The 24,856-nt window shown below is 28.7% G+C and overlaps 1 protein-coding gene across 50 annotated transcripts in view; it reads right to left on the bottom strand.

Annotated features, from left to right (window-relative positions):
- The window catches only part of LOC123299073 (longitudinals lacking protein, isoforms A/B/D/L), a 422,122-nt gene extending 398,073 nt beyond the window's left edge, over positions 1-24,049 (bottom strand). For 35 of the 50 annotated variants that reach the window (XM_044881278.1, XM_044881282.1, XM_044881275.1 and 32 more), the window contains exons 1-4: positions 23,898-24,047; positions 22,893-23,067; positions 21,992-22,739; positions 21,828-21,911 (exon numbers count right to left, since the gene is read on the bottom strand). In XM_044881278.1, the coding sequence (XP_044737213.1) occupies positions 21,828-21,911; positions 21,992-22,739; positions 22,893-23,066 (1,006 nt within the window). In that variant the 5' untranslated portion in view covers position 23,067; positions 23,898-24,047. Of the gene's footprint in view, positions 1-7,450; positions 7,837-13,194; positions 13,524-21,827; positions 21,912-21,991; positions 22,740-22,892; positions 23,068-23,310; positions 23,517-23,897 lie in introns of those variants that run through there. The other 15 variants (XM_044881240.1, XM_044881237.1, XM_044881236.1 and 12 more) reach the window with 5 other exon arrangements.
- Between the last annotated feature and the right edge of the window lie 807 nt (positions 24,050-24,856).

The raw sequence follows: 24,856 nt of genomic DNA, 5'->3' as shown, positions 1-24,856 counted from the left end.
TTATATTTTCTATTTTTTAAAATGGTGTATAATAAGTTTTTTCATGTGTTTTAATATGACGCGCTAAATTACATTTACGAAATGTTCTATATGGACAATACGGACATTGTCTTTGAGGTTCTTGGCCACATTCTTTTTCATGTCGACGAACGTTTGAATAATTTGCATAACGATTTCCACATCTCAAACAAAACGTTCTGTTTTTATTATTGATCAATTCTTCTGCATTGTAATCATAATATGCAGCATTGTCAATAAATTTATTAGTAATAAAATCTAAATTATAATTTCCTAGAACAAAATTACGATTTATTAGAACTTTTTGATGATTAATAAATCAAATTGAAAAACACTAAAATTTTAAAAAGTGTAATATTGTGACATGCAAATCTAGAAAATACATTTGGGATTTAAATATTGCCAGATAAAACTATCTAGAAAAGAAAATCCTTCATTATCTCGATGATATTGATATGTCTCTATCGTGCGTTGGTAATGTCGTTCAACGTTGTCATGCATAAAAATTGCTGATCTGCATGTCATTTTGAGAAAGGTTTCAATACAATATCGCCAGTTCTACCATAACAACTATACCAAATTACATAACATAATAAAATTTTAATGTTTCAAAACTTTTCTCGCCATTAAAATATCTAAATTCTTTCAGTTAGGTCAAACAAGAAAGACAAAAGTTATATTTCAATTCTCCAAGAATAAGAAAATACGTAGTGAGATTAGAAACAATATTTCCTCAAATGCAGATCTTTCGTATCAAGAATATAGACTACAACTCTTATTACCCTCGTATCTTTAAATCGACGTCCGTTATTGAATTATGTGCTTTCGGGTTTAATAGCTTTAACTTTAGTGCAAGTTGTTAATCCTTTACATTTCAAGTAATAATAGGTTTTTTTCTCCTTCATGTAGGTTTCATAAAAAATATCAACTGCGAACACGTAAGTCTTCGAGAGATCAGTTTTTCAGAAATTAACACGCCGTTATTAACACTACATGCTACACGCATTAAAGATGGCTTACCATTATCCTTTTAAATACAAACAAAAAAGCGTGTTGCTCAAAATTTCATAGCAAAAAAGCAGTTAGTTCTAACATAGAATACAATAAATGGTATATCATTTCATAGTAAAACGACCTATTTTAAATATTTATTGGCGATAAGTTGTTGAATTATTTTTTTTAAAAACACGTTTGTATAAATTCTTGTTCGCCTTTTTAATCCAAACGACGGCGGATATGCACACATGACGACGTGGTTTAATAATACTCTACACATAGAGAGGTTATGTTGTGTGACTCGGTGCTACCATCGCGATCGGTCGCATCATCAGCTAACTTCTGCTGCTCGTAGTTCTCATAACTGAGGCTAACAGCAATAACTAAACAAACAGCATTGAGTTAGTTACTTGAACAACAAAGTAGTCTTCAGTGCATTACATATTTACTCATACAAGTTAATAAATAAAGAGTTTAATAACGGTATTTTAAGTTCAATGAATTGTAGTATAGATATAATACCTCGTATTCAAACAACAAATGTACATAAGCAAGCAACTTTCCACAACAGTGAAGTAAATATTTTGTGGAATACGGTCAAGAGTCGGTGACTTCTTCCTTATTATCATCAATCATTATTGCTGGGGCATACTCTTTTTTTTTCATTTTACTATAAACATTAAAATGTAATGTAGATTACTACAAATGAAATTATGCGCTCTGCTAAATGATTTCAAACAAATGCTTGTTACATTTAGATTATGGACAATTTCAATATAACTGCACCTGCATTTGTAATACTTTTCGGGAAAAAAATTACTTTATCACAGAATTATGTAATGCTTACATAATCCACTACAAAATGTAATTTTATCAAATATGTCAAGTGAAATATTAATCGCATATTTAAAAAATTGTATTGATATTGATTTGGAGAGGTTGTTCACCTCTGTTGTTTATTTTACACACTGTTCAATAGTTATGCACTGTGTGATAAATTTTAACTTGAAAAGTGATTTGATTATGATACAAAGAATACGGCTTCCTGAATCGATAAATATGCTTTGAAATGTTTAATCATAAATCCAAATCTGAAACCAGATAAATATTTTAACAATATTCTTACATTCGGGCATACATTACATTCCAGTGATTTCTTCAATAAATGAAGATTTTTAATTTTAAATATGATGTACGAACAATATACATGATTTTATTTTCAATATTGCATTCCATTTGAGTAAGATCTTTGAGTGAGTTTTTCAGAAACGAAGAAAAAAAAGATTATACATTACAAGCCCATAAAAAATTTTTCGGGCGAAATGACCCACCAGGATTCACGTGAAAAAGATACTCTTATTATGTAAAAATAAGTTTAAGCACCATGGCATCAGTTTTGCGCGGTACAGTTGAGACAGACAAGAATATGTAACACCCCTTGGTGGCTCATCCTTGCACCAGCAAATATGTACAGCGTTGCTGGTTATAAGCTCTGCATGAGTATTCGAAGACAATTACATAAACGCCGTAAAGAAATAAATCAAGTATGGCTTTGGAAATTGTGGGAAAGTTAAAATTTTTTTTTTATTTCCGTTACCGCAGATTTATTTCTGTACAGCATTTATCTAATTCACTTCAAATACTTATGGAGAGTTAGTGTTCAGCAACGCCGTACATATTTACTGGTGCAGGGGTGAGACACCGACGAGTGTGACATCCACTTTGCACCTGTACGGCGCAAAACCGACGAAATTGTGCTTAAATTTACTTTTACATATAGGAGCATCTTTTTCCACGTGGTTCCTGTTAAGTCATTTCACCCGAAAAACATTAGCATGGGCTTGTAGCCTTTTACAAATTTTAATGTTGGGTGATTTTATTAGAAACTATTAAAAGTGGCGAAATAAAAAGAAAAAATTTCCGAAATCTAAGTTAGTTGCTGAGTAAATAAGGAGTGGAAATGAAAATTTAGTAATTATTTACATGGGGCTTTAAAGAAGGACACTTTTTTACATGATAAACTGAAAGCCAGAATTCAGAGTTTTCGGTCATCTCAAACATTTACATTAAAAAGAGTTCATATTTCGCAGGATCCTAATAAAATTTTCATCAAAAGTTGTTTCCCAAGAAATTGAAATCGTGCCTCGCAATCCTTTAAGTTGCTTTCTTTAATAAGTAATATCGTACCACAAGAAATTGATAATTTTAAGCTCATTTACCTAATAATAGTGAAAATTTGAAGAAAAAAAAACAAAAAGGAATATATTAAACTCATCATATGCAGTAAACTTTTTATTAACTAATAGTACTGTTTTTTATGTCTACAAGTGATCATATGACGTATAATATCCGATTTGTAAAATGTTTTAAAATTACAATAATTACATCCATGTTCTGGTTCTTTTCCACATTCAACACGCGCATGTCGTAATCCATTATGTTTTAGTCCATACAATTTACCACATTTAGAACATTCCCATTTTTTAGTACCATCTTCTATATAAATTACCCTCAAGCCTAAAACTGTCAAAAAAATTGAAATTTGTTTTAACAAAATTTATTTTATCTACAAAACAAATCACTTTTTGTGCGAAAACATCAAATAAATTTTAAAAATATTTAATATTATTCAACATTTTCTCCGACATGACGATGTTAATAAAATTTAAAATAAGATTGGCTCATATGTTGAACAATTTTCTGGTCTTTCTTTGAAAGATTTATGTCTATAAAGAGTCGTTTTTTAACCAAAAAATATTTTTATATAACTTTTCCATTGTGTAAAGCTACTTTTATTAATCTTTGTCACAAACTTACCATAATGTTTAAAAGGATTATCTACGTTGAAGAATTTCCATTTTTGATAGTGAACGATAATAAACCATTGGGCTGGGCTAACTGTAATTTATACCTACCTAGAGAAAGAGTCAATTCAAACCATGATAATAGGAAACATAAAAATATATTTAAACTAAAATTTAACTTAAAAAAATATTGAACATATCGAGATGTTGCTTTTTTTTAAATTTTCTTTAAAAATGTTTAATTAAAATATGTTTAAGGAAATTATGTAGGAATTTATTCAATTACAAAGCACAAGAAAAAATTTAGTTTCTGCAATAATGATACATATGTTAGCGCAACTATGGGACTGGTAAGATTTGGGCGTATGCGTGGAAATGAGATGATGGTCAAAGAAGTTGCATAGCATCTGCTAATTTAAATATTAAATAAAAACTATTATTTATTGTGAAAAATTTGGAAAGTTTATTATTATATCTTGCATTTTCTTTTGACACTTTTTTATATGACGTTGTATATCAAATTTATAATATGTTCGAAAACCGCATATAGTACAAACTTCATTTGGTATTTTACCACATTCAACACGTAAATGTCGATATAAATTTTCTTTTCGTTCATAAAATTTTTCGCAACGTTGACATTGCCATTTTGTTTTTCCACCACCGGTAGAAACTACTTTTAAATTTGGTTTGTATTGCTGACCTGTAAATTGCCACTTTGTTCGATCTTCTACTTTTAAATTTGTGTTGTAATATGGATAACCTGTAAAAAATATATTTTCAAACAGTGTTCATATTATTGATAAAAATGTATTAATTAAATCAAACTCATACTATTAAAAAAGCAATAATTATTCCCTGTAAATATGTAAAGGTATAATAAATTTAGATTAAAGTTCATAACGGTTAGAAATTATTAACCAAGTTAAGTATAGGTGTTCGTAAAATTAGCCCATTTCCAGTTTAGTGCTTTTTCCGTGAGCACTAGAATAACATAAAAACGTAAAAAAGATAACGAGCTGAAATTTAAACGACATATTTTAATCTTTTTATTGCAATCAACTTAAGTTCGAAACTTGTATTTTTTCTCTAAACTCAATAGATTTTAATATTATATACAGAATATTTTTAATAATTAAACTATAAGTTGGGATGTAATTTTGGCTAACGGATTATAGAAGATAATAGATAAGTGAGAGAGGGAGCTAAAAACTCGAAATTTCTCATGACGTATTTTAAAGGTGGTACTTTATGGGTAAATTCTAATTCAAAACTATTAATAACTCAAAAAATCAAAATTAAGAAAAATTGTTTATCTTAATCATGATGCCAGATCTAAACTCAGAAAATAAAAGATTTTTGTGTTTTAATAATTTTTTTTGTGAAAAATTAAGATAATTTATCTATGTCATTAATTTATTTGTAATTCGATGTTTTTCAAGAAATAAAAGTAAAAGGAGTGAAACAATTCCTTTAGGCTTTTGAAAAGTGTATGAAATGTTTTTATTATTTTAAGTCTCTCAATTTTTTCAAAATCCCGGATAATTCGGTACAAATCCGAAATAAATCTTTACATAAACTCTGTAATATTATGCGACCAAAAAAACTTCATAACATTTTGTGTACACCCAATACAATAAACATTGCCTTGATTAAAATTGGCCTTGATTTAAATTCAACAATTCCTTTTTTGAATAAAATAGTATATTGATTTATTATCGACTCATCGGCATTTTCAACTAAAACATGTGGTCACAAAAGTGACCATAGTCACAAAATAACCATTCGTAAGTCCTATAGTCACAAAATGACTATACAAAGGCAACTATATAAAAAATTCATTTTTTCATGTGATGTTTAACTAATGAGATATCACTAAATTTCAAAAGAAAATATCGATTTTGAATAATTACGTTTTGGCATACATAAGTGATCGTTTTTGAGTGGTGAAAACAAAACTGTACTTAGTTATACAATTAATACATCCTTCTAAGACATCCTAGAAGCAGATAAAATTTGCAAAAATCATTCATTATCAGCAAAATTGGTTATTGACACCTTCCTGGAAATTCCTCGCTTTACATATCCGGTGCATCGCTAATAGTTTTATTTACGTGAAGCTAGATTTACTACCTTGTCTAGTCACAATTAGCATACTATCTCAGCTTAAAAAATTGATCTCGCGTTGCAAGGCCAAAATAAAATAGCTAATTTTTACAGCAGGTATTTTTTTATGGAGCAAAACAGCTAATTTATACTTTCTAAAAGTTGTCGAAAATTAGAAAAAAGGTGTAGAAAAATACATAATAAGAATCATTACTACAAACAACTATTAAAACGATTAATTTCCGTGAAATTTACATTACAGTCAGTAAGCATGAATAAAAAACTAATCGAAGTAGAACAGAGCAAATTAAAAAAATAAAAGAATACAAAGAAACATTTTACTTTAAAAAACATTTACTTAAAAAACGTCGCTTATATACAACAATGTAAAAAATATACATTTATTTAATATACAAAGTGTCACAAAAAACATTACCCACTATAAATAGAGTGCCACCGTTAGCAAAAGGATAACATTATTTTAAAGGTACAAGAAGAGTCCACTGATGTCTGATATCTGATATGAAATTTTTTTGACTTCTAGTACCACAAATCAATGAGACAAGTATAAATTACAAAAAAAATATTTATCCTCTTGTTAACTTCACGATAATAGCATTTTACTCTAATCAGAAGAATAACTCTTCAAGTAATCAGTACTCAAAAACTTTATATAAGGGCTGTTTGGTTCGTAAGACCATATAAAATAGTGAATTAGAATTTAACTTTACTCTATAAAATTCCAAAAATCATGTTCGTGACTGTTCAGGAATGATCATGATACGCAGTCTGCCAAAATCGATTAGATTCCGCAAAATTGAATGCCAAAGACAAATATTGGTAGAATTTTGCATTCAACTTTTCTCGAATCTACTTGATATATTCGAAAATATATAGCCAAAACGGGTTTTTTAAAGAAACTCAATTTAAAATTTTCCTCTACCAGTTATGAACATAGGTTGATCTATAAATAATCTTGAGAGTCCAATTCGAGGGTCAAATTCGTCACACAACTTTTTCACTCTATAAATATTAAACGCAAAAATTTTTCGAAATTTCTCGATTAAAACATGCGTTAATAGTAACTCATATTTGCTGGATCTAAGATAAAAATTCAGCATATCTCAGAATAAGATCTTATGAAGTGTGGATGTTATTCCTCAGATTTGGTGAGTTATTAACTTTAGTACAGCAAACTTAAGTTATTCAAAACACGCTGTAAATTGGACTGATTGTACTTATATTTAATTGTAATTCCTATGCATTTCCAACTTCCAGCTAATTTCTTATGGTAGTTAAATTTTATGCGTCTTTGTTACCCTTGTGTAAGAGAAATAATTTTCTATTTACCATGATTTGATTTTAAGCGACACTTTGTATTTACAACAACAAAATAGGCGTTTGAATATTGTCAAATTTTCAAAACAAATATACACATTCGTTCAAATGTTGCCAGCTCCATAAAACATTCAAATCTAACAAAAACAATACGAAAGCATAAAAATGCGCAAACTTTCGATCAACGTAGTTACTCGATGTTCTTAGCTTATTAATTTGCCATGTCCAGAATTTCGTAAATGATAATTTAAACCACTTTTTGTATACGAAACGTAGGGGCATATCGAACAATGATAACGTGGTTTTTTCTGACATACATTTCGTAAATGTTTTCGTAGTGTATCATATGCTTTATATTCTTTATCACAATTAGGACACTCATATTTAGACGATTCTGAATTAAAATATGAATCCATATGAAGGATTTTTCTTCGCGGTGGTTCTTGTTCAACAATCCTTGGCCGTAGAACAAATACTGGTGGTCCGTTATAATCTGGAGTATCGGTAGATGTAGAACGAATTATATTATAGCCCAGATTTGTTTTTACAGTTAATCTGGGAGCTATTATTGTTGCTGCAATTAAATGAAACAAATAACAAGAAAATAATAAAATTGATTTCAAAACAAATAAATAAATAAATCTACGTTAAATAAAGGCAAAGGAAATTTAAAACTTAAAAAAAAGAATAGTTTGTACTGCTTCGGTTATTAATTTTAAGCTCACCTTACCCAAATTAAACCTAAATCATAAACCAAAAACTAAACTCAATAATTGAACCTTAACAAGCTTTATTAATAAATCCAGAAAATATAATAATTTAACTGAATTTAGAAATCCAGAATCATTCTGTATATGATTGTCCATAAGCCAATTTTACAAAGTTTAATGAGAAATCATTAAAAGGCAGTATTGGGTATTTATTTCGATCATACATGAAAAATAATTAAGCTAAAAAATTTTATACACTTACAAATATGGCAAAATAATTTAATGCTGAAACGTAAAAATAAATTCAACTCTACACCGTCCAATGATTCTTGCTGCATTCATTCATCCTGTAATGATAAATCCCACCCGTTATCCCGTTATGTTTTATATTTCAGGACGATGTTAACCCTTCTTACTGAGATTTCTGTTAAAACGGTTTCTAGCAAGACTTAAAGAAAAAAATAAATTTTATTGAAGTTCAATTTAAAGCAAATTAAATGAGTTATATTTAAACAGTAATACCATTTCCTTGGTATTAAAGTATTAGAAAAAAGTAAAAAAAAATTTCGAAAACAAAATGGGTCCAGTACAAATAAACTTTGATAAGGCACGTAACTTTGGTGTAAGTAAAAGGAAAATAATTACATTTATTTACAAGCCGTTTAATTTAAATTAAAAAATTTAATTTACTCCCTGGTCCACTTTGATCCAACAACCCAATCCAAAGTCTCCGTCTTGATCCCACATCTCCATTCCCCGACGCTCCTAAGATTTAAAATAGCAATAATGATTGTCATTTTGGAGTTAGTTCTTCTTAGATTTTCCTATTTTAATACATTTGATTCGAGGTAAAGAAAATGTGAGTCAATGACGGGCGAAAAACAAACCGGAGTGACAAGCGTGGGCCAGGACAGTTTATTTTCGGATTTCCCATGGTCTGTTTCATAGTTTTCTACATTTAAGTCGTCTGGTCGAATACATGCAATTTAGTCATATTTGACATTTATTACAGAAAACACTTTATTACGATTGTGCCCGCCATCTGTCAATCGAAAAAAAATGGCATTACACCAAGGACATACATATTAGAGACGTAAAATTAAAGATGAGAGCGTAGCAGGAAAAAAGGTGCCTATCGAGCCAAATCGGTCGTTGCCTACTTTGTACTGCGCCTCAGCCTGTCTTTTATTTTCAATTTTTGTATTTTGTTTTCAATCAATTGAACAATTTCAATTGTTTTCAATCACTTAGACAGAATGATACGCAGTACAAAGTACGCAACGACTGACGACTAGACCCGCCCAGATAGTCGCCTTAAATTCAGCCATGGGAGCTTATAGCTCGGCATAGGAGGTTTCATGTCCTTAATATATATGTTCTTGCATTACACTTTAATTACAGAATAGGCTTCTGACAAAATAAAAATTTTAAACTCCTCCAAAATAATTTTAGGAAATAATAAAAAATAAACAACAATAAATATGAAAATAAATTATTTTATGTACGATTAACAATAGTTAACAAAACTAACAAAAACAATAATTTCGAAATATTTACAAAACAAAAAAATAAATTAATAAATTCTTTTATTTAATACTTTTATGCCTGTATTGCATATGTTGATCAAGTGAAAATTTATAGCGAAACTTCTGACTACAAATATAACAAATAATGCTTGGCTCTTTTCCACATTCATAACGTAAATGTCGATGCAATGATATTTTTCTTTTATACGTTCGATTACATTTTGGGCAAACTATTGGTAGAGCTTGCTGAAGATTCATCAACATGGTTGGCGAAGATATTTCCGTATTTAGATTATTGTTTTCTGATACTGCAACAATAGTACGGTTATTTTTTATTAAAAATCTAGATTTTGCAATAGATAAAAATTTGTTCACACAAATTAGGAAATTGCAGCTCACAAAAATAACCCCCAGTTAACTATGATTTGTAAGGTCAAAGTTAAACTGACACATGCCTCAAAGACTTAAAACATAACACACAAGGATGATAGGAAAGTAAGTTTGTTGTTTAGAATTAGAAAATATTGGAATTGGTTCCGTAATTTAGTTTAGAACTGAGCGTTTTTAAGATAATTTACGTCCTGCCTAAACGAGCACTCACTCAACACTGGACCTTCATTGATTGATAATCTATTTTTTCGTTGAGATTAATGGAGTGTTGATGAAAAACGTTCCTGTGAATTAAGCTGCGAAATAACGCCATTGTGTTGGGTGCTTTTGGCTAAGTCTTTTAAACGTATAATATTAGATTAGGTGTATTATTCTAAGATATGGAAGGCAAAAAACCCATAAACCCTTACTTTCCGCAGCATGATAAATAAGCTCCTGACATATATATGGCAGGGCGGCCATATTCGAGAAATGAAATCAGTAAAAATTTTGAAAATTTTCTGCCCCTTAACAAATAACCTCCTTAATGATCGCATAAACGTTACATACTGCTGGTAGATATTTCACCTCTCTCCATCCTTCCAAACGCCCGAAAAAGGGTAACATGATTTGATTGATATATAAATCGGACAGGAAAAGGGGAATATGTCTGTTAGCATTATGTAACATTTTTTTTACGAACCATATCCTAGAATATATTTGCTAGAACGTTACATTGTGGAATTTAATTGCTAAGATTTACAATTTCTGCAATTTATAATAAAGCCCGCGGGATGCTAAACTTTCCACCTTTCAATCATTTAAGTAACTTTCAAGTCTTTTTGAATATTCTAAATTTAAAAATGATCACAGTTGAATGTTCAAAATTTACAAAGCACCTGCCTGAGTGCCACTATTCTATCTAATTACATTATCCACCTAACTACATACAAAATTTCGATTTATAAAACACGATTTCACGCAAAATTCGATGTAAATACGAGTAGACTTGCACAAGAGAGCGTTTATTTATCTAACATATCTGAGCCAATTACAAGTGTAAATTTATATTCGTTACTTCAAAACTAAGAAAAAAAATTTCTCCTTAAGCCATGTCAAATTCCAAAATTATTTAAAAATTGGATGATTTAAAAAGCAGTTAAATTTTCATTTGATCTAATAAATTTAAACGATGTTTCAAACAAATTATGAAAATTTCCCTTCAAAAGAATACAGATGAAACAATTAATAATTGTGATAAAAAAAAAACTCCCATTGATTCAAATAATTTCAAAGAATAAATTATTATTTTACATAAACACAATTGTAGTAATAAATTCTCTCATCCGTCTCCTACTTTTAACTACAATATGGATATGATAACGGTATATGTATTACGAACTTAACCAATTTATAAATATTCATTCGCATTTTAAAATTTTAATTCCTTAAGCATATCGCCCCCCCTTCTGTCTTTAAAAAAACAAGTATGACGTATAAAATTTTATTTTTTTATTAAAAATATTTATATAAAATTCGATTAATGTACATTATTTTTTACAAATTTTCGTCTGACAATAAATATTAAATAAATAAATAACTATATTATATTAAAGCTAAGTTTAAAAACAAGTGAAAATTCTCTTAAAAACTCCATAAATTCTTACGAGACCACAGAATGAGAGAGTTGGATATTTACAAAACAAATTATGTGAAAAGAACTTTTTTATTCCATTTGTATTTCGTACACAAAATACAGAATGTACTTAATAAATTATTGTTATGTAAGAATATAATTTTTTATTCTCTCTACAATATGGTCCAAAATAATTGAGCCATTACGAAACCATTCGTAATAAAATTTAAAAATATCAATACATACAATTTGTCTTTAAAATTATTAGATTAAAATTAAGAGATTTATTCTGAATAGGATTAAAAAAACGTTGCTCAAGCCATACAAAAAATTTGCGGGGGATTCGAATAAAATTTCGGCAAATCTATCGTTTATAAGATGGAGAACGAAATACCTCAATGGTCATCAAATTCGTGAACTGTTTTCGATCATTAATCAACGCTACTGGTAGATTTCTTATCCTATTTTTGAAAATCTATCACACGACGTCCCATCTACGAAGATGAAAATAAAAGTTTTCTTTTGCTAGTTTTATAAATATAATATTTTTGAATATAATAATAAGTTTTGAAAAAAGTTCGTTGCTTCAAAATATTTTTGAAAATAAACTTTAAAAATAATACTTTTTTCTAAAAGTAACAAAAAATCATTTCTGGAAAAAACCTTTGATGATTGCATTCAAAGATTTTATGGGTGCATTCAATCATCTTCAACCCTAGCGTAACCAATACTTTACCATAATCTTCTATCTAATGTTTTTTAAAGACAAGGCTGTATGGTGACAAAAAAGTGAGTTAAATGAACAAATCTGATTCATAAATTGATTCATCTTATTGAATCCAAGCTACTCCATAGCCATATTTGATTCTTTTGCACTTAAGTTTCAAAAATTTCTAATTCATTTAATGCCAGCAAATTTTTTTAACACAACGTGTTGTTACACTAGTGTAGAAATAAACGCACATTTGGTGTGTGATATTAGCCTTAACCATAAAATGAATCAAATTGTTCATTTTATTGAATTAAATTGGAATGAATCGATTACTAAAGCAGAATCGTTCAATATTTTACGAAATAAAGTAACAAAAACAAGTCGAAAACAAGACAAAGGATTTTTTTTTTCTATAGTCCGCACTAAAAAATATTACTGCTGCACGGATTTATTTTATGTATAAATTTAATATGAGTATTTAAATTCGTTCTATCTGCAAAATACAATTCACAATGCGGGCATTTACCACAAGCAGAAACATGTTTTAAGTATGATGTACGATTACGATATAATTTACCGCATGAATTACATGATAATTTTCGGTTAATTCTTTTCAATACCTCCTCCAATGAGTTTTCAGCTGGAAATAAATTTTATTTTATAAATATTTTTCCATATGTGAAATTGTTTTATTTAATTTGTTTCAAAATCACAACATTAAAGCCATACATATCACAGCCAAATTCAGGAGGGAGGAGAGAACACATTTAAAAAAATTAAAAACCAAATTTAAAAATAAAAATTTTGAGGATGATAAATGTTTTTGGCTATGCCATAATATGTTATGTAACCTACGAGATTATTGACCTTAAGTTTATAGTTGTTTAACTTTCATTCCTAACCACTCAACCTGAGCTCAGTAATCTCACGACTAAATCATGTCAAATGATCGTTTTGATACAAATTAAAATTTTACCAAAAACTTAACAAATTTCTACTCATAATTAATTTCATGAAAACCAAAATTCAAATTATGTGATTTGATTGGTTGAAGCTGATGAACACCACGTAAATGCGTTAATAATGTATCACTGCGTGAGAAATTCTTTGGACAAAGATGGCATGAATACTTCTTTTTCTGTCCACATTCTTGTCTAAGATGTCGGCTCATATTGCCCTTGGTAGAATAAACTTTACCACATTGTGGGCATGAATACCCCTGATTATTTTGTTCATCATCATTTAACCGAGCAGTCGGAGGAGTCGATTGTCTTTTAATTTTTAACCATGTAGGTAAGCGGTAATTAACTGAAACAGATGTGCAATTTTGTTATGGCAGTAATGAGTTTACGTATGATATTTTCTTCGTCGTGTTCCCATTTCCGAAATTTTATTTTCAAAATATTCATATTTTTTATATTAAAATATGAATATTTCAAGACAAATGAAGGGGTGATAGTTTTACTATACATTTTTACATAAGGCTGCTTCTACAGGGATGATTCAAAGATACTTCAACAAACTTGGGATATGGATTTCTTACATCAAAAAAAGAAAGAAATTAAAGAGTTCTTTAATTTTTCGAAATCATCGAAATACAGGCTGATAGGACATTCAAAAAAAAAATATTAAGACAAATAGTTTTTTTTTGTACGAGTTCTTACACAAAAATGAAAAAAGGGCATACGGACTTCTTATTGAAGACTTTACATTTCTCATCATATTCAAGTTTTGGAAGAAAAATCTTAAAAACCTTGGTATATACCAAAAAATGAAATGCTTCGTAAAATGTCTGAGCGTATGAAATTAAACGTTATACACTCATTTTTTTGTATTTGTATCAACAATCACCTTGTACTTGAACTCAAAAAATTTTTAGAACACACCTACAATCAAACGAACTTTTCCCTTTTGATGTAAGGAACATATGCCCCAAGTTTGACATTTTTGAATCACATCCATATGCAAATTTCCCCTGATTATTGTTCAAGAAAATATTGAAGGGTGTACGGGAGGTATAACAAGATTTTGTTTTCAATAATAAAATTAATTAACCTCGCAACTAATCCGAACCATCAAAAAAAGTTGATCTCCGCTTTCAAAATTTTGTTTGGAAAAATCAACAATATACCAGAGATATCTTAACTTTCAGGCAAAAAAGACTATCACTTTGAAAAACAATGCTGTATTCCCCCTAACCCAAAATTTTTGTGATATACCATAAGAAATTTTCCGAAGTTATTAAAAATCTAAAGCGAGAAAAAATTTTGCGTAAGGTATTTTTTTAAGAGCATTTTTAAATGAAATATAGTTTTATTTAAACAAGCTGTTAAAATCTGGTAAGAGGTGGTAAAACTTTACCAAACTTCTAAGAATAATTTTACTGAAAACAAAATTTAGCGGCTCCCATACACCCACATTAGAACTTTGGAATAAATCAAATTTTGAAAATAAAAAAATTCATTAGTATCAGACAACCCCTCTTGCCCCCCCCCCCAGTTTTTTATACAATATTTTACAACTTGAGAACATGCAAACTCATCAAAATTGGAAAAAAATTGACACAAGTCATTTTCATTGCACTAACTTTACTTATTCAAGTTTTGAAATAATTAGTAACAAAAAACCTCATGTTAGTTTTCTTTACCACAAATTTAATATTTACAAGGAAAAATAAAAAAGTGAAAATGAAAATTTGTCCTGATTTCAATGTACAGAAATAGTTAAAATAACTAAATACCAAAGCAAAAAAATAAACAAAACAAAATTGTAATTTATTTCAACAATTACAAAATAAAATAATTCCATAATTCATTTTTTTTTCTTCAATGGGAATATTGTTTTTATCTTCTGGTTTTTTTTTTAAATTAAAAATAATTAGGTAGTTTTAAAAAAATTCCTATATACTCCAATTAATTTAGACGCAGCAATTAATATAGAATACATCTGAAATAAAATTTGAATAATATATAAGTGACAAGTCCCCAAATATATGTACGTTAACTTACAATTACTGGAATAATCAGCTACCTGAATAAATTATCTCCAAGTGCCCTCCCCCTGAAATATATATCACCCTTTCTTTCATTCTGGATACGTACCCACAAAAAAAAAATTGCTTTTTAAACAAGCAATTACTTCTCTGTTTTAAGCAACAACATGAAAAGTCCTAAAGCAATTTCGAATTATTTTTTATATAAACTCGACATGCAAGTAATAAATTTAAAGATAATCTCTTGCTTGTAATTTATAAAGATCCTACACTTGTAATCTTCGAAAGTAATTTTAACTAGTTCATGAAAAAGATTACTATTCTGAATTCCCACTATTCATTTTTAAAACATGCACGCGAAAGAATTTTATAACACAAAAGATGATTAGACTGAACTGCGTTACTTTAAAAGTTCAACAATCTTTTCAGTTGAATAACAAAGTAGAACGAGGCAACAAGAATTAAGCAAGACTCCCAAGTGGTTTTCAAACAAAAACATCGTATACTAAATACAACCTCTTGCATCTATCTAGGCGTGTAATTAGAAAGTTGAAGCTATTTACGGTTTAAAACTTAATGAATCAATTCAATGAAGTTGTTAAGATCATTATTACCACTTGGGTAGTGTTACTAAATATAAAATAATTATTTCAAAACAATGGAGGCATATTTAAGATTCACGTCTACGTACACCACACTTCTTACAAAAACATTAAGCAATTGGGATTATATTCAGTAAAATTTTATTTGTACAAATTTCAAAATGGCTTTTACTGTGACTTTTTCAAATTAAAAATTTTTATTGACAAATTGGCTGTAATTTTGACTTTAATATTTTCGTTACTGAAAGCTTTCATATAATCCATATTTCACATTGCATATTGTTTTAAAAACTAAGGTGTACCAAGACGGAAGTTATCTAGTTGTATTTTACTTACCTAATCAGGGCTTTCAAAATTTTTCTGAAAAATAATCGAAGGACCAAAGGTTCGGTAAAAATTTGTGTTAAGTAAACTAGAATTTCCCATTTTATCAACAGAATAAGTGATTTTTAAATAAAAAAATTTTGCATTTGAATTTTTAGAAAGAAAAAAATGGAAAATTCTAATTTCTGATTTACAAACATTAAAACAATAAAATTTCTTTTCTCATTTTATTTCTCGAAAATATTATTTACATCTTCTAAATTGACTAGACGACTAAGGCGGGGAGGGATTAAGTAACTTGCGTGTTATTTATCTGTAACAAAGAAAGGTTGAACTGAATTTGGTATTCTCAAACAGAAGAAAAATTTTGTTTGAATAATTGAAAAACGAGTTATCTTAAAACGGGTATTTTTATAAACTTGATTTACTTGAAATTTAACTAGATTATCTTTAATCTTTGGTCAAACGATGGTTATAATTTTTGTTCTAGTTTCGAACTGACGACAGACTGAATTTATTGAAAAATAAAAAATTAAATTACCTTGAAAAATCCATTTTCAAAACTGCCACCGCCATGAAGATGTATGAATGTCCATTTCCGATGTCCGTTTTTGATGATTCCAAGTTCTTTGGCTCCAATTAGGGGGATAGGCGTGCTTCTCTCTTGTTCCATTTTTGTGGTATGTGTAAAAGTGTGTGTGAGTGTGTATGTGAGATTTTAGTAGACCAAAAAGTGTTAACTCAAATTTTGAAAAGCCGAAATTGTGTTTGTGTTTTTAAGCCTGAGTGCTGCAGTCACTCAAGAACTTAGGAGAGATAACTCAAAATTTTCTTCTTTTTCTGGACCAGTAATTTAATACAAATTATTTGAATATTTTAATACGTAAACATAGGAAGCAAATTTTTAAAAAAACTATCAAATTACATAACTCTTGCTATGCAATCGGATGGTTCCATAAAAATAATTCCTATACGTACGTTGGTAAATAAACAAAAATTCGTGTTAAATAACTTTTTTTTAAATATTTCATATCAGGCTATGAAAATATTTTATAGTACGATGGGAAAAAGAAAGATTGATTAAAAATCAAAATCATAAATTAAAAATATGGCTACTTTTAAGCGCTAATTAAGACACCGTAATTTTAATCTATGACCATTGATTTTATTAATCAACCATTTAGATTATAAAGACAAAGATGATGAATTCCTGAAATAAATATTCCCAAATAATACCCCAAAAAATTGAATTGAAAGGATTTGCTTGGATAAGAATTGGTTAAGGATTTTTTTGGAACATAAACATAAAAAAAAAATTTAAAAACAAGACGGAATTTTTTTTCTTATTTCTAAATTGAAATTTAAAAAAAATTTCGCCTTGACACGCTTATAATTTTCAAAAAGGAATAATTGTAAATATTCCCTAATAAAATGGTCAATAATGTAATAATATTTTGAATAAACTTAAATATATAAACATATTTATATATCTAAAGAAATTTGAGTTCAATACACCGATACTGATGTATGAACGCTACTCACCAAATCTCTCCCATAATTAATAAAAATTGTTACATCATCAATTATTGCTCTCTTCTTGTAACACAAATTCGAATTTGTGTTATTTTTATTTAAAAAAAATACCCTGAAATAAAAATTCACTATCGACGTACGCGAAAATAATCACTTTTTTACACCAATCAAAAAATTGCATCACTATTTTTCAATTCAAATCGATCAAATAACCGAAATAAAATTTAACTTTCACAACATCGTTCAATAAATAGAAGAAAATTCTTAACAAAGAGGTTTAAAATATCTGACCACAGACATTTAAAAACAAAATTACGTTATTTTCTTCTTAAATAAATATGAGCACATATTTATTACTCCCTCTTGGTTAATGATTTTCTGGTATTTGTTGTACAATGTTTTTAATTACGATTAAAATATGAAAAAATTCAATTAAATCTAACTTAAATCTAAGTAAAATACTCACCAAAGCATTTTATTAACTCCAAAAAATAAATATCACAAAATTCAAGAAAATTATAAATCAAAATTCTTGAGAATTTGCAACATTAATTTTAAGGAATTGGAATGCATTATAAAAATTAAAAATTTTCTGGAAAAAAAATGATGGCATAAACGAAATATTTCGTTTAAATGCGTTGAACTATCAACTATCGACTCTCCTCTCCCCACACCGCTTAAATAAAATGCTTGAAATATCAACATTTTTCAAACTATTAAATTTCTCTAAAAGTTTATTTCATGTTATGAATTTAAATTCCATTCAAAATTCGATAATAGTCATAGCTTGATAACAAAGGAATGCAAACTTTCATTTCTTTATTAAAACAAGCATACAACAAAAAGAATTTTAAATAAAAATACAACTTCAATTAAATTCAATTGATGGAAGTAGTAAATCTATCCAGTAAAACAAAATGGATTCCATCATCCAAGTTAGCTCATTTGCGCAACGTACAAGCCATTTTATCGAACATACTAAATATTGATTCATCATATCAAGCAGACACATCAGCTGCGCATTTCAATCACTCAATCTAACTTGGGCTGATGTACGTTGAAAATTTTATCTCTTTCTGACGCTATAAATTATTGAAGTTCGTTTTTATTAATATTATTACTAAAATATATAAAAATGTAAAGGCATTTTTAATATATTCGTTTAATATTAATAAAAACGATACTTCAATTTCTAATAAAGTCTCTTAAAACCTCGTTGGAAACAACGTTTCCGACTACATATTAAAATCGCTTAAACCAGTACCTCATTGAAAACTAACGTTTTCAACTACAAAATGTTCAGTTAAAAAAATACCTCGCCGAAAATAAATTTTCGACTACAATTTACCAGATTAATAGTAAAAAAAAAATGCTCAACATAATTAATACCTCACCTCAAGTTAAAATTAACTTGAGGTTACAACAAAGTACAAAGTGAAATTTTTCTGAAAACTTAATTTTCAGCTAAGCTTCTCTATTGTTTTTTTATTGGCCCTTATGTTATAATCAATACTTTTGTATTCAAGTAGAAAAAAAAGTTTCTCCACTTCAATATCTTGAAATATTGATTATAATGAAAACCTAACTACCTCACTGAAAAGAAAAACTTCTTTTCAGCTACCTTTTATTGAGAAAGAAGACATACCTAACACGCAAGTTTGAAAACACAAACTTGCAAGAAATTAAGCCAAGAACCTCACTGAAAATTGAAACCAATTTTCAGCTACGATTACCTCACTGGAAATGAAACCATTTTCAGCTACCAATTTCGCTCTCCATTTACCTCATTGAAAATTTAAGATTTTCAACTACTAAGTCCCTCAAAAGAAAAAATGAAAATAACTTTGAATTTACCTCACTAATCTGCAATAAATGCAGATCAGCTACTAGAAATCGAATAGAAAATCATCATACTTACAAATTTCAAAATGTAGTTCAAATTGAAGTTACCTCGTTAATCAAACAAAAGTTTGATTAACTACTTGATTAGTTTAAAATTACCTCACTAGCCAATAAAATATTGACTAGCTACAATAATAATCGCTTATAAAAATTGTTTGCCTCAGAAAAAGACTCAATAACCAAAATTTCGGATAGCATAGAATTATAAATAAATCTGTTGATTAACTAAAGGTTAATCATCAGCTGGTAAAATTGAATTGAATAGATGGACGATTAACTGTTAAATTCAATTGTAACCAAAAAAAATTCTGGTGATAATTGAAAATAGCTGTATATAGAAAAATAACTTATCAAAATATCGTATCAAAAAATTGAAAACTGAAAATTACCTCATCACGTAGTGTAACCACTAACGTGACTACAAGAAACTATACTCACGTCGAAAATTGAAAGTAAAAATTGAACAATCAAATCTATTTTAAGAATAAATTTGATTTTGGTCTTCTTTCTTCTAACAAGTTAAATTTTCAAAGGCACAAAATAAAAATTCGCCAAAGCTTCAAACGAAGCATTAGCTTTTAAAAATGAACTAAATTGATGATGGTGAAATACATTTCAAAGCTCTTTTCAGAGCATTGAATTATGTATTCGACGTGAAGTGTTTTAAAGCATTATTTTGATTTTTAATATATCACAGCTTTTTTCCAAATTTGATGTTATATTTTTTTTATACATTTTACCTAGAGCTAAAAAGAACAGATAGGACAAGAAAATGGCATGCACAACAAATACACAGTACAAACAAATTAAGGTAGGCCAACAAACCGATATCCCTTTTAGAAAATCAACTACTTTCTACATAGAAAATTTCATAGAATATTGAAACAAATTGCATATGTACTTGAAATTGCCATTTTTATGGGATAAAAATAATGCTTTTATGTTCCGACATAATATTCTATTAAATTTTCATTTTTTAAGTATTTGCATTTTACTTAAGTTAGAGAACACTGATCGAAATGGCAAAATTTATTTATCTGGATATACACTTTTAAAAATACTGTAAATTTCATAATACTTTCTACAGAAAATATTACAACAATTTACAGTTTAAGAAAAAGAAATTAAAATAAATAAAAAATTATAATGAGGTTTAAAAAAAATATGCAATTTTTTTAGTCGTAAGAGAAATCCAGAAGAGAAAAAACAACTTGGTGCCAGTCTCTGATTATGAAAAAAAATTAGATTGAACATGAAACAAATAACATATAAAGAATTTTTTTCATGAACTTCTCATATGCTATTTCCTATGTTCAAACTACTTCCTCCCTTCCCTTCCTACCTTGCACCAGTGTTTCTCCCACGATGATTTCTCCATTCCTAAGTTAAGCTTTACTCTACTTTAAATAGCAATTTGTTTTGAATTTAATTACTGACATTTGTAAATCTTTAAATGAATGAAAATCTTTGAATTTGCAATATCAAAATGCAAATAACTTAAATGTTCAGAGACTGACTTTTGACTTGGTAAGACGGACTTTTAAGTGAATTTGACCCAGAAAAAATTCATTAGGTTAATAAAATATTAATTTAAATATTTACAGTGGTTAAAAAAAAATAACAAAGAAATCGGTAAAAAAGGTTTTTAAAATATTATATACAAATTTTATACATAATAATTTTTCTTTATCTACCAGTTTCTCTGTCATTTTCTTAAGAGTTTCAAAAAAATGTACAAAATCTATGAAATTGAAAATTTGAAAAGCAATTTTGGGGCAATTTTTTTATTTATCTAATTAAAAACTTAAAAGGGGGGTTGTTATTTTCCATTTGTGATGTCTGTAGTCTGTGTATGATGTTTTCAATGGGAAGAGAGGGTGTGTAACATAAAATACAAATAAATATAAATAATAAAACGCCCGATAAAAAATTTGTATTACACGTTCAACAAACACCTCCGGCACTAGTGTTTTTTTTCTTTCGCGAATAAACACAAGAAAACAAGGAAGTAAAGTGTAGGTATATGAAAAAAATCAGAGACTGGTAGAAAAATTATTTTGCCAAAGCGAAGCAGTGTTAGAAATTTCACGCAAATTCCAGTATTTTGCGTTATCTTTAAAAATCGACTGTTTTATTGAAAAGAGATTTGATTTTAATAATTTAAAGGTGGTTTTAATAAGTAATTTTGAAAGATCTTAAAATTAACGCATAATACCGAAATTTTTGACGTGATTATTAAGAAATGTGATTGATTCTTACCTTGTGCGTCTCGATGTTGTCCTACTGCTTCCTGTGCTGCCATAAATGTTTCGTCTTGTGAAGGGTCCATTTGCCATCCAAATCCTGTAAATAAAAATAGATTATTTAGTTTTATGGTAAACAAAGAAGTTGATTTTGACATTTCTCTTGGTAGTTATACACACCTTGATTAGAGCCGTCACCTTGACCACCGTGAGATGGTCCAGGTCTATTATGATCCATGTCCAATTCGTCATCATCTAGTGTTAAGTCCTCAATACTGTCGTCATTCATATCTTCTTCAATATATTCAGACTTTGGTTCAAGCATTAATTCAGAATGGGGTTCTAATTTTTGTTTTAAAGGAACTTGAGGCATATTTTCTTCTGTTTTCGTTTTTACTGAGGACGCTGCTGATAATTCTGATCTAGAATCATTTAGAGGCACATTCGGAGGTACAATTGGTTGACTAACACTAACACTAGATGACCCGTTGGATGCTCCATCATGATTTTCAATTGAACTATCATTACCGGCATCCGCATCTATACTTTGCCTACGACGTTTTTTTCTTCTACCGGGTGATTGAGAACCTTCCCTATTATTCATATTCATTATATCTACTTTTTTCTGTTCTATTACTAAGCCTTTTACTTGTGGTAACGATGGGGCAGGTGGTGGTGTTCTATCTCTAGGCGGTAATATAGGTGGTTCTCTTTTTCTATCTTCATTATTTGACCTAGATTCTCGTCTGTTATCTGATAATCCTTTTATTTGAAGAGATTCTGCTGCTTTTAAGAGTGGGCCCAATTGATCTTGTGATACATTTACTTCGCCTCTGTACATGTAGTCCATCATTGCTTCTAATTCTTTAAATTTCACATCTTTTAAGATAAACACAGGATGTTTATCATAATAATCTGCTAATAAACTCTGTAACAAAAGATAAAATAAACATTAGATACATACTCAACATTTTTAATTTACTCGTTTATAAAAAAATCTTTATATGGCAGTGAAAACTGCAATAAAAAATGACTTCTGATTTTTTTTTATATACTTCATTAATTAATTTTAGATACTTACTTCAAAATATGGACTACATGCTGATAATATGACTTTGTGAGCTTTAAGTGAACGCCCCTCGGCAGCTAGTGTACAGTCTAATAATTGATTTCTTCTTAATAACGAATCGAAAACAGAAACTAAAGTTGATTGATGATTGTTCCATTTTAAACAGAATTGTTGTTCATCATCCATTCTGTAACAAAAAAATTCAAAAAAAAAATTATTAAATTGTTTAAAAAATAAACTTTATCGAAAAAAAAAAATTATTTGTTATAAATTAAATGAATGAAATAGAAAATAAATTGAATAATTTCTAAGTCGTAATTGCATAAAATGAAAATGGGGTGCGGCCCAAATAGTAAAATCTAGTACAAGGAAAAATTGCAAAAATAAAAAAAATAAATTTAAAATTTATATCAAAATAATAAATATTCACCTTTTATTTAAATAACATTTAATAATAAACTTGAATAAATAACGAAATTCCGGACAAAAATTAAAAAATAAGTTAGGAGCCTAAGGCTGACTAGTGACTAATGGCGGTAGAAAACGATCTAACAAGGGTCGCATCGTAGCTCACAGGCTTCGCTGGGTTATGCGGCTGGAAAATGGCGGACAAGTGGTTACACTTGGGCTTTGGGGGGAAAGAGGGAAGGCAACTGCAACCAAGTTACCAACGACGAAGTCACACACAACAGCAGCAGTAATGGCTGCTTTTCTTTTTAGCCAATATGGCCGATTAGACTAACAACGAAAATTAAATGAAAAATAAACATATGTAATTTTTTTAAAGAGTAAAATTAAAAAATTGATCTATTTTTAGAGCACAATAAATTTACGACAATATTATTATGAAATATTGATATTTAAATAATAATATACATGTGATACAAAATAGGTCAAACATTATACTACAATGTATAAAATATATGATCATCTTCAAACATTTTTTTATTTTACTATTTCAGTAAAGAAAAATGGTAAAAATTAATAAAAATAATATTTAATTAATGTCAAACTCACCTTAATGTTGGCACAGTCTTTTTAATATCACAAAATAAATAAAACTAAAATATAAATTAGTAATTTTTAACAACGCGATGCGGACGCGACATTGAGTAGAGAGTTGTACACCATCAAATGCAGACTTGATCACACGGACCTACTGAAAGCGCACCAAAGTGACTGCTATAGCTGCACGGAATTCTCAATACGTCACACGACGCGGCGCAGATAGTTTACTTTCAAACAGTGCGCAGATGTTTTACTTGTTAAGTACAGCCTTAGTGATAAATAACTAGGAAACGATATACACTATACTGTACTAAAATGAGCTGATCATGTACGTTTGGGACTGTACCACACCAAAGGTGTGCTTTGATGAAATTTTCGTGCTGTTATCGTTTCGCCTCATACAAACATACCAGCTTATTGGAACTTTAGAGAGGAGCTAACGGTAGCGTTACGCTTTTATGAGGGACCCAAATACGAAAACCTGAAATAGAAAATAGCAATGGTACATAATTTTCACCATTCTCTCTCTGTTATACAAAATACAATATTTTAATGTATATAGATTGTGTAGGCTATGAAACAAGGGACCATTGGAGAAATGTGCGGTAATCGGCATAAAAGACGACGGGGACTACGCGATTGGACAAAGAGAAATGAAATAAAAACGACGTGATGAAGAACGAATTGAACTGGAACCAGACAGACAGACATATGAAGCTTGGAACAAAACAAAATACCAAGAAATAAAATCATGAAAGAGTCTATCAGTCCGGTACTCCGGACATTGGTGTTTTCTAAGTCCAATTTGTTTGTGACCCTCAACTGCCCATTGCAGTTTTGTTAATTATGTGAAACCAGTATTTAAAATTATAAATTTTATATATGTCATATAAAAATCAAATCAATCAAATGATACAAATATACAAATCCCTATTATCAAATTGTAGATTTTAACATTTTGTAGTTCC

This window comes from Chrysoperla carnea, chromosome 4, assembly GCF_905475395.1.
Source record: "Chrysoperla carnea chromosome 4, inChrCarn1.1, whole genome shotgun sequence".
In the NCBI taxonomy this organism is placed as follows: domain Eukaryota; kingdom Metazoa; phylum Arthropoda; class Insecta; order Neuroptera; family Chrysopidae; genus Chrysoperla; species Chrysoperla carnea.
The sequence above is the reverse complement of the archived record's forward strand: the minus strand, read 5'-3'. Positions and strand labels throughout refer to the sequence as shown.